Below are 11578 nucleotides of genomic sequence, written 5' to 3'. Positions count from 1 at the left end.
GGCTGAAAAGGAATGGCTGGACTCCACCAAAGATGCCAAACAAATGGAAACCAACAACAAAACCCAGATATCAAACTGAGATGAGATAGCCAAAGAACTCAGAAGCAAAAAAAGCCGAGCTCAGACATGGTGCTCACTTACCATGTCAACGTATACCCAACACAGCGAGCTGTAAGGCCCAGGGGCCGTTGGTGAGTATCGCACCTGGGTAAAGGCTGGAGCCATTCAAATGGCAATAGATTTCCTTATGCAGAGCTTGCTTGCTATAGCAAGCCACCATCTCCTCTGCTTGACCAAGACTCAAAGACAGGCAGGGGACTGGGAATGCTTTATAATGAAGAAAAGGCAAGGTTTCAGAATACTCTGATTGTATCTTGGTGGCATAGAGAAGCTGCAAGCAGACTAACTAGAAGTGGGGCATTTTTATGGTTTGTAAAACATATTTGGCTTCCTCTGATGGATCTTGAGTTGGGAGCAGAGGTAAAAATTGGGGAACTTGGCAGTCACTGACCAAGTCCTGATCATTCTGGGCCATTTGCTGCAAAGATTGTGGTTTGTCTTCTTAGACCAGTTGCTGTAGAGTTTGGGGTCAGAGGTCTATTATCATATATAGTCTGGTCATTGACTGTTCCTATATTCAGCCTGTCACAGTGGAAGCTTGGCATTATAGATATTCTACAAGTCTGATTGCTGAACCATATTTAACTTTTTAGCTGTTGAACTAGGAGTCATACAATAACAATATTTAGTCATACAACGTGTAAACTTTCTAATATAATTTCAAAAACATTCTTCTGCCCCTCCCCCCATCTTTACAGCAACCTTGTGACCCTGAGAGGTTAATTACCCAAGGCCATTCAATGGATTGAATGAGGATTAGATCATAGTATAATTTGTAATATATAATTCAAGTTGTATATATGTCATCTATAATGGCTTTAAAATAAATATTTAGGGTTCTTTGCTAAGATAAAGGATCTGTTCTAATCACTTCTAATTTCAATGCTTAAAGTTAGGGTCATAGCTCCTTCAAATACCCACAAGGCTGTCATGTGGAAGAAGGATTAAATTTATTCCTATGGCTCCAGAAGGCAGAACCCATGCCAGTGAGTGAAAGAGAGGAAAATTTCAATTTAGAATGTGAAATACTGTTCTAGTAATGAGACACTTGCCTGCAAAAGAAGGAGTTACCTTGTGCTAAAGCCAGTTCCTCATCTCTTGTGTGCTGAGTAGGACTGCATGACCCTATAGCTGTAGAGAGTGCTTGAACTGGCCAGTCCAGCTAAACTTGAAGGACTTGATGAACGTCAAGTTTATTAAATTTTGTTAAATTCTGAAAAGAGGTATAGACACTCTAAATACAGAAGTTTAATGTCATTTAAAGTCTGGATGAATTTATCATATTTCTCAAAACAATGAGTTGCACTTTAAACTTTACCCCCAGACTCCTCTTTGAATTAGTATTTTTGTCCTTATGCCCATACATTTTCAAGAACATTTTTTTAAAGTGAAAATTGTCCTAATAAGTACTCTCTAACTTAATCTTCTTTTAGTATTGTTTTCTAATTGCACAGTTATGAAACATTATACCAAATGTATTGAACTCATTTGTGATATTTTAATAAATTGTAGGAATTCAGTGAGGTTAAAAACAACAACAACAACAACAACCTGGGGTGCCTGGGTGGTTCAGTCCGTTATGCCTCAGACTCTTGGTGTTGGCTCAGGTCATGATCTCAGGGGCATAAGATTTAGCCCTGAGTGAAACTCGGGGCTTGGTGTGGAGCCAGCTTGAGATTCTCTGTCTCCCTCACCCACTGCCCTTCCTCCCTCTTGCGCTCCCTCTCTCTCTCTCTAAAATAACTAAACAAATCAAACCCTCCCTTTGAATGGTAAATGCTAGGATTCTTTTTTTTTTTTAAAGAATTTATTTATTTATTTGACAGAGAGAAATCACAAGTAGGCAGAGAGACAGGCAGAGAGAGGAGGGAAGCAGGCTCCCCACCGAGCAGAGAGCCCGATGTGGGGCTCAATCCCAGGACCCTGAGATCATGACCTGAGTCGAAGGCAGAGGCTTTAACCCACTGAGCCACCCAGGCGCCCCGTAAATGCTAGGATTTTAATCTGTAACTTAATTCTTTGAATACGATCTTTTCTTTTTCTGGCTTCTCTTTAAATGTTCCTTCAGACTGAATGCAATTTTATTTTCTAGTTTACAAATAACTTGAAGCTGAAATAAGACAGTGAGTTCTCTTCTGCACCTGAACTGTGATTGTTTGATGTTCCTCAAGGACTTCCCAGGGATCCTCTTCCCACCTCACCCTTTATCTGTCTCTCCAGCTGTTTAAATCAAATCCCCTAAGTTTTGCCAGAAGAATAGTTCCTTATAATAACCTGTAGTTTCTCTCTTTTGAAAAACAATTCAGAACCCCAGGGATTCTCCCAGAATCTAAGAAGTCATTGCAGAAGTGAAGTAGGCAAGAAGTGGCTCAGACAGAAAGTAACCCTCTGCAGAAATCCAGCTTCTCTGAGACATTGACAACTTCCGGGACCAGATTTCAGGCGTGTTGGAAATTGTCTTCTTTACCCTATCTCTTCATTGTCTTTATGACTGTACATATGTAATAGGTACACAAACAGCGAGGGAGAGAGAAAGCGATAATGTGAGGCTCTCCCTGAGAATAGAAGATGATAAAGAAATAAAACAGGTGTCTGGGAAAGGGTTCTGTTAGTGAAGGGAGAAGTGAGAGTTAATAACCATCATTCAAACGGGCGGGAGTTCTCTGCAGGTAGCAGACAGGAAAAGCAAACTCGTGCACCCTCTTTGGGGACAGGCTCTGTTGCTTTCTCTTTCTTCTTCGCTTGCAGTCGGTGCACATTTACTTGAAACAGACTGTATTTCCTGCTTCGTGGCTAATCATGTTGACTCAAGACTAGTAACTATTTCTTTCTTTAATGTCTCTAATGCCTTTTAAAATTTATTATTTATTATTATTTTTTTGAGATTGATTAGGGACTAGATCTGTTGAAATTCTGGCTGGGTAAGTGGGGGATTATCAGAAATGAGAAAAGGGGGAAGAAAGGGACTTGGAAGCGGGAGAGCAAAGCAGCAGCCCCAGGCCCCGGTACCCTCCGCCCCCGCTACCCCTGGCCCGCGACCTCCCGCGGAGACCCCAGGCGGCTGCATCAATATTTGATCGGGTCTTCGCCCGCGGGTTGCCATCACTCGCCGGCGGGGCTTGTCAGGCATCACCCGCGCTGCGCTGAAGCCTGCGCCCAGGCCCGCCGGGGGACTTTGGAAGGACCCGCTCTGCGCTCGCTCGCTCGCCAGGGAGGCTCTGCTTGGTGACAGGGGCGCGGCGCCCACCATGCGGAGCTGCCCGCGGCTCGCGCTGCTTTGCGCGCTGCTACCCTGGCTCCTGCGGGCGGCGGCACCCCGGCGACCCGCGCAACCCCTCCCACCCCGCGACCCCCGCGACCCCGCCAGGGGCGCCGATTTTGATCGCATCTACAGCGGGATGGTGAGCCTCAGCACCGAGAACATCTACTCCTTCAACTACACCAGCCAGCCTGGCCAGGTAAGACACTCGCTCTCCTCGCTCGACTCCCAGGAACTTGCCAGATCTCAGAGCCCCGTCGCTGCTTTGGGTCCCCTGGGAATTGACCTCGGGAGTCCTCAGGGACCAGAGGACCCTCGTTCCCTTTCCCCTTCAATGCAATCAGTGCCTTGCCCGAGGCTGCCGCATCCACCCGCAACCGGCCTCGGGGACAACTCTGGTTCATCTCGCACCTTCCCTGGCCTGGTCCCCTGGCATTTCGGGGCTTTGCAGAGGGGCGGGTTCCCTGCACCTTCTGTGGCTCCTGGCCCCCTGCTGGGCCTTTCTCTAGGAAAGTCAAGATTTCTCGGGTGGCGGAGGGAAAGGACCGCACCTCTGTGCCTAATCCCTGGGGGAGAAGGAACCTCATTTCATTTGGATGATTCTGCCAGACCCTTCTATTTCATAGCTCCTGGGGAGGGAGAGCTGCTCAGTATCTAAAATAGGAATGTGTGAGAATGGAGCAAGCTGCAGAGCGTGTGTGTGTTCAATAGTCACTTCCTGCGATTCTGTACTACTGTCACACGTCTGGGCTTCAGAAAAGCCACAAGACCTGGCCAGAGATGTTGCAACTGCAGCCATCAGCTGATCTATGAAGGTTTTGATGTTAAATAAGGGTGGATAATTGTGGGAAAGTTCTAGACCTATTTCTGACAAGAATCGAGGTGAGACAAGGGGAGGAAATGACTGCTTCAGCAAATACCCCTTTGACACATATATTCTGATTATATAATGTAGAAAAAATGCATAGGTAGATTTTTCCGTCTGATATGGTCCCCTCTGGGGCACAGAGAAAAGACTTGCCATTGTGCCTGCCTCTGGGTCTTCTTCCCATATGTGTATCTCTTACTGTGCCAGCGTTCCCTACTCCCTTGGGAAATTCCAGAACCAGATGACTCGGATACCACAATATGCCTCCCTCTCTAACTCTCAGTGAGAACCAGAACTCAGAAACCTGGTAGCTTTGAGTAGTATTGAGTAGCACAGACCAGTTTGCCCACCATCACTCCCAGACATCTCCCTGAGCAATTTCCCCATCTCCAGTATGGCACCAAAGGTCGCCATGGCAGCGCAGCCCTCACCCTGGCCAGCCGCCTTCTGACCTTCAGGTTGGATGTCCTGAAGTGAGCAGTGTGCCCATGTGCAGAGCCATTCTATTGGGGACAAGTGGGAGGGACAGTTTTTAATCCTCCCAATTCCATGTCACTCATCTCTTCCTGTCCGGTGTGCGGTACGAACCTGCTGACATGGCACATGAGTTGTGTTCCTAGCCCTGTAATTTGCTCAGAATGAATAGCCTCAAAAACTCCATGATCTCTGGGGTGCACTATCAGTTTCCCCCCTAAATCATCAGGAAGGGCACTCAGATGTTATGTGCAAAGTGAGTCCTGACATCAGCCTTTATTTAGTATTTCTTACACTTCTGCTTGGAAATAGATGGGCTGTTTCTTAACTGTTTCTTGGCCTTTCTGCCCTTAGTATTTGGTGAGTTTCTCTGCCACAAGCACAGGTGCTCTGTGTGCAGCTGGGTCACCTGCTTGACTTTCCTAGAAAAGCCTGAGATATTGAGGACAGGGGCAGAGTCATGTTCATTTACTAATGTTTTTGAAAAGTGAATAAGTGAAGAAAGATTGAAGGAAACTATAAAACTAAATAAAAGTAAATAAAATAAAATACATACTTTTGGGGGCGCCTGGGTGGCTCAGCCAATTAAGCATCCAGCTCTTGATTTTGGCTCAAGTCATGATCTCAGGGCCTTGGGATTAAGCCTTGTGTCAGGTTCTTCGGCTCAGTGTGGAGTCCACTTGGGATTCTCTCTCTCTCTCCCTCTGTCCCTTCCTGTTCCTCCTTTAAAATAAATAACTAAACCTTTAAGAAAAAAAAAAAACCATATATATATACATATTTTTAGTAGGTTGAAAGTGTGAGATCATTCCAGATAAAAACAACATTTTTAACAATTGTTATGAAATTATGCCCTTTCTGTTTTGCCTGTCTACATGTTTAAATAGCTCTTATTTTATGAAACAAGGGTGACAATTCATTTTTTTAAAGATTTTATTTATTTATTTGACAGACAGAGATCACAAGTAGGCAGAGAAGCCCGCAGAGAGAGAGGAGGAAGCAGGCTCCCTGCTGAGCAGAGAGCCCAATGCAGGGCTTGATCCCAGGACCCTAGCATCATGACCTGAACCAAAGGCAGAGCCTTTAACCCACTGAGCCACCCAGGTGCCCCTGAAAATTCATTTTTAAAATACTTTGCATAATACAATAAAAAGATGACAACCTCAGCAGTCCCTAAAATTTCACTAGTCTGAGAAATACAGTTGGGAACCATGGGGCTGGCAGATAACTCAGATGTTTTAATTATTTTAACACTGGTATGAACCAGATGTCCTCAACACTTACAACTTTAGAGAGACCTCTTTTTAGTATGGAAATAAAACAGTGGAACCTCAATCCTCTTACTTGGAGAAATTGCCCCCTTTCACTCCCCCTGGTATTCCTGATATACCTCGTATTCTCCAGAGATGGCATTTTTCTCATCTCTCTATCCAAACCATTACTCTTATTTCTCTTGATGGCCTCCTCTCTTCTTGGTCCCATTTGCCCCACGTTGGATACCAGAGGCCCCATCTTCCAATAACATGAATACCATGCCTTTGGATATAGCAGAATTTTTCTGAAGGTTTGGACTAACCTAAGGGAATTACAGAGCAGAGCAGGGTAGGTGATAGATTAAAGTAGAAATCTAGGCAATACTGTCATAACAACTTACTAGCTATTCCCCACCAGGGGAAATTTCAAGATGGTGACACTACCTTTTAGGCCTGGTTTATCACCATGCTCTTGGCTACTCCCCACCCCAAATGCTGGCCTCTTCCACTCTCTAAATTTTTGTTAATTCATGAGAAGCAGTTTGCCTCCATTGCAGATCCCAAACTCACTGAAGGGCTCTGCTAGATAAAGCACTATGAACCCAAGAGCCAAAGCTTGGCCAGGACCTTTTTCCTTTAACGTGACCCAAGTGTTGGTCAGGGATACCTCTCCTCCAGGGGTCATTTCCCACCCATCCCTCTTCAGTGCAGCAAAGAATTGGATTTAGGGGGAAAAAAGTATAGCCTTTTGAGTTTTCCTCTTTTTCCCTTTACTCTTCAAGCCATTGTTATGTTTGACATTATTTTTTCTTCACTTTGGAAGAGAAAGGCTTTTCCCAATTTAGGCTTTGGTAAGAAGGGGAAGCTGCTGTGGAAACCTTGGCCCCCAATCTTTCCTGTCAGCCACTGCCTCTCCCATACCAAACACTGATCCAAAGAACTAGTTAGCCAGGCATGTGTTATGCTAATTAGCTGAGGTCAGTATCCGGAAAAGCCTCACATGCCTTCTAGGCAGAGTAATGTAAATATGAAGTTGCCACTAAAAAAAAAAAAAAATCACTGAAAGAATAGAGTGACTGCTTTAAAGAATAGTGAAAATAAGGATTGAAGGTGCAGGTTAAGCAAGATCATGGTTCATTTCACTTCCCTGGAGGGGAAGTATCTGGAGACTCCTTTTCAGGGGAGTAGAGTTTCACTGCGGCGAACAGGGTGTTCTACCACTACCGGGCTGGAAATAAACTAGAAGGAAATCACCTTGTTGAGAAAGTCACCAGGCATATGTTTGACTAGGACAGAGGGCACGAAAGCAGGTTTATTGAGAAATGAGAATACTCCTGTAGAGACAGGTGGTGGCCATAATCAGATGTTTATACTTGAGGTAGATGCTGATAAGGAGGCTTTCAATAAAAAATCTACCTACCAGGCAGCAAGAAGTCTTCTCGGAAGCTTTCAGTCACAGACTTCATTGTTCTTCGTAGATCTTTTAATTTGAAATGTTTCCCTGGATATATTCTTTTTGTTTATTCAATGGAAACATTTATCTTTTAATGACATATGCTTTTTTTTATGCCCAAGGAACAATCCTTGACTTTATTCTCCTCAACCTGTGGTTGTATATTTAGAACGAGCTATACTGCCTCTTGGATCCAAATTCAAAATGTCTATCCAGTTCTGACAAACAGTGAAATATAGATCAGGATACTCCAGTGGTAACTTCTAACTATACATTAGTGGTTACTTAGAAGAATGAAAACCTCTGATGTGATTAGCCTCAGTTCCCCCGGTCTTGGATGGACTCCCCCTGTATTCTTTATGTACTGAGGCAGGGAAACCTTCTTTGCTGGCCTCCCACTTCCTCTTACTGAACAGGACTGGTGCTTGTTTGTGAGGAGGAAATCATCTCATTAGCATGTTATCTGGTGGAACAGAATACCATAGACTGGATGGCTTACAGAGCAGACATCATTTCTCACACTTTTGGAGACTAGTTAGTCCAAGATCCAAGGGCCTAGTGTGGGCTGACTTCTGACTTATAGACAGTACCTTATAGTGTGGGTCTTCACGTGGCCCAGAGAGCAGAGAGAGAAGCAAGCTCTCTTCTGTCTCTTCTAAGGGCACTAATCTCCTCGTGAGCGCTCTGACCTGATGATCTAATGACCTTCCAAAGGCCTTATCTCCAATACTGTCACATGGGGGATTAGGCTTCAACATACAAATTTGGGGGCAGAAGGGGACACAAACATTTAGTCCACAGCGGTTACCATCATTTTTCTCTATGGCTCTGAAAACAAAATATCAAAGTGTCATAAGGATGTTTAGGGGCTGACATTACTCCAGTTGTGGGTCCAATTTTATGGACCATTTATGGTCCAATTCTGCCTGAGATGCCTTCTCATCTATCTAGACCTGATAGTCATGTGCTAAGTTATCAAAAAGATTCTGTAAGTATGTGCTGTCCAATATGGTAGCCACTGTCCACATGTGGCTCTGGCACACTTGAAATGTGGCCAGTCACAAAATGAAATGTACCATAAATGTAGAATACACACCAGATTTCAAAGACAGTATAAAAGAACATGAAATGTGTAATTAATATTTTTGATTATATGTTTAAGTGATAATATTTTGGATATATTAAGTTATATCAAATATATTAATAAAATTAACTTCATTTGTTTGTACTTTTTAAAATAGCTACTAGAAAAAAAATTTTTTTTTTACTACTAGAAAATTTAAAAATACATATGTGAGTCATATATTTTCCTTGGACAGCACTGCTCCAAGTCCTCCAAGACTTTGGAGAAGTCATTCATCCCACAGATGGCTTTGTTGGAGGAAATAAGGCTTGAAAGGTCATAAGAGATAAAAAGAACTTGGATAGGCTGAAGGAAAGGAGAAAGGCCTTTCAGACAAGGAAAAATGTATCTGATTCCTTTTTTGACAATACTACCTCAGAAGTGGTAGTATATATTTCTACCAGGAGGCACATAATGTCTGGTTGTCTCTTTTTGTGATGATAGCCACCATTGATCATAATTGCCTAGTTTCATTAGGAACAACAAAGTAATAATATTTTAATTATATCCCTTACTTTTTCATCCATGAATTGGAATACTCCTATAATAAGAAACTTCTCATCAGCTCCTGGGGCATCTTAAGCTACTGTTTTATCTTCATTCCGTACTTTTACTTACCAATTTTCACAAAATAATTAATTAGTCCCCAAGCAGCCTATGATAAGGATCATGATATTTCATTTAGCATAAGCATGAACTCATGAATTTAAACATATCTGATATGTTTTGACCCATTGATGTTACTAAACTTATGTTCAAATTGTTCATTGGCCAGTGAAAGCCAATTTGAGTTGGATCCTGAATTCTCTTGATAAAATCCAAGTGGTCTCTGACATCTTCCTTGCTTTCTGGCATGAAAAGTTATTACAGGCTGGCTCATCAGGTTCAGTTCTTGTCTCCCACACGGAATCAGACAGATCAGGTTCCTTTGAGTAACAGAGACCACAATATGAAACCTAGAGGCTTTTATTGCTAATGGATTGGTAATTTTTTTCTAAATCTTTTCAATGGACAGAATTAAAGATAGATTGTATCATGAGCTCATACTTAGCACTTCCAACTCAAATTCAGAAATACAGGCTTTTTACTTAACCTCATCCAGCTCACACAGAGATTTCCTTCTGTGCCCAAAACTCTGGTTCTCAACTATATGGACTTACTCACTTGCTTTAACCCACAACATACACACAACAGTTTTAGATAACAATACTAACATTACCACCAGTAAGATTACTGGCGACAATTTAAGATATATGTTTACAGTTCCTTTTACCTTAGGGCATATTTCATGATTGATTAAGTTGAGTCACATTTACTGTGTTTTAAAGTAAGGTAACAGTGCAGTTATGTTATCCTTTCAGTGTAGTTATGTTATCAACTTAGCAGTCTGTTAAGCATTGGACACATGATTTCAGCTCAGGTCATGATCTCAGGGTCATGAGATGCAGCCCCGAGGCACCCTCACTGAGCATGAAGCCTACTTAAGATTCTCTCTCCCAGAGGCTGATGGGGTTATGGACATTGGGGAAGGTATGTGCTATGGTGAGTGCTGAGAAGTGTGTAAAGCTGGCGGTTCACAGACCTGTACCCTGGAGCTAATAATACATTATATGTTTATAAAAAAATTTTTAAATTTAAAAAAAAAGATTCTCTCTCCCTCTCTCTCTGCCACTCCCCACCACCTCATGTGTGTGTGCGTAGACGCACATGCACAAATTATGGCCTGTAAAATGAAGCAGTTTTTTGCTGTTATTATTGTTCCAGTGGTTTCCTTTTTTACTAATATATTGATATGATGCCATTAGCCTCTTCTATTTTTGTCTCTTAGTTCTCTATGATGAGCAATACTGAAATTAGATGGTATCTTCTTTTTTTTTTTTTTAAAGATTTTATTTATTTATTTGTCAGAGAGAGTGAGCACAGACAGAGTGACGGCAGAGGCAGAGGGAGAAGCAGGCTCCCCGCTGAGCAAGGAGCTGGATGTGGGACTCCATCCCAGGATGCTGGGATCATGACCTGAGCCGAAGGCAGCCACTTAACCGACTGAACCACCCAGGCATCCCTGGTATCTTCTTCTCCATCTCTTTTTATCAACCCCCAAATCTAAATCCTAGTTATGCCTATAAAGAAATTAATGAACGTATTCTACTTCTTGTGTTTTCTCCCCATTCTTGCCCCATTTTTGGTTAGTTGTACATACCTGATTGTCGAAGCATATAGTCATTACGAGCTACACTATCCCTCCTTACAACAAACATTTAGTCTTAGCTGTACAGGTACCTGTATATTCACAACTAGACTTATGTTAATATTCTCCAGTCATCTGATTGTCTAAAGCTTATTCTCTAGGAGGTGCCTCCCACAAATCTTTCATGTTCATAACGCTTTGTCCACAGCCTTTGTACTTGCAAGTCCGACTAGCCGAGTATAAACCCCTTAGCTTAAAGGTTTTTTTCCTTGAGTTTTAAGCATACTATTCCTTTGGTGTCTGGCAAAAGTGGTAATAAAAGGGATTCTTTCCCTTGCAAGTAATTTCATTTTTCTGCCTGGATTCCTGAAAGACTCCTTTTCCTTTTTCTTTGAAATCCAGTAGTTTTACCAGACCACATCTAGTAGGTTACTCTTTCCCAGGTACATGATGTGATTTTGCAATATGTAACTTAAGTGATTATTTCTTTAATTCAGGAAATTTTCCTTAGTGTTTTTAACATTCATTTATTCCAATGCTTGTTTATCTTTTTTAGAAATTCCCTTTATACTTATGTTGGCTCTTCTTTGTTGTTTCCTATTATCTACACATTTTTCTAGAATTATTTTTTTATATCCTGCTCAGATTTTAGAAAATTTTTTCTCCTTTTCATCTTCTGTTTTCCTTACGGCATTATGGAGGTGTTTTTTTATATCCCTGTGCTCCTCCAAATTAAATATTCATTTATGTTAGGATTTTAAAATTTAACTCTGATTTTTTTCCTGAGTTCTGCCCTTTCTTTTTTAAAACTTCATTTTCTCTAATCTCATTTCTGAATTT

The 11578-nt window shown here is 42.1% G+C and overlaps 1 protein-coding gene across 7 annotated transcripts in view; it reads left to right on the top strand.

Annotated features, from left to right (window-relative positions):
• The first annotated feature begins 3260 nt into the window (after positions 1 to 3260).
• Positions 3261 to 11578, top strand: part of LOC111148436 (SID1 transmembrane family member 1) — a 91090-nt gene continuing 82772 nt past the window's right edge. For 5 of the 7 annotated variants that reach the window (XM_022505005.1, XM_022505000.1, XM_022504972.1 and 2 more), the window contains exon 1: positions 3349 to 3578. In XM_022505005.1, coding sequence (XP_022360713.1) covers positions 3369 to 3578 — 210 coding nt within the window. In that variant the 5' untranslated portion in view covers positions 3349 to 3368. Of the gene's footprint in view, positions 3579 to 11578 lie in introns of all 7 variants that reach the window. The other 2 variants (XM_022505020.1, XM_022505015.1) reach the window with 1 other exon arrangement.

Source organism: Enhydra lutris, unplaced genomic scaffold (genome assembly GCF_002288905.1).
Source record: "Enhydra lutris kenyoni isolate GAN:26980312 unplaced genomic scaffold, ASM228890v2 scaffoldscaffold2, whole genome shotgun sequence".
In the NCBI taxonomy this organism is placed as follows: domain Eukaryota; kingdom Metazoa; phylum Chordata; class Mammalia; order Carnivora; family Mustelidae; genus Enhydra; species Enhydra lutris.
The sequence above is the reverse complement of the archived record's forward strand: the minus strand, read 5'-3'. Positions and strand labels throughout refer to the sequence as shown.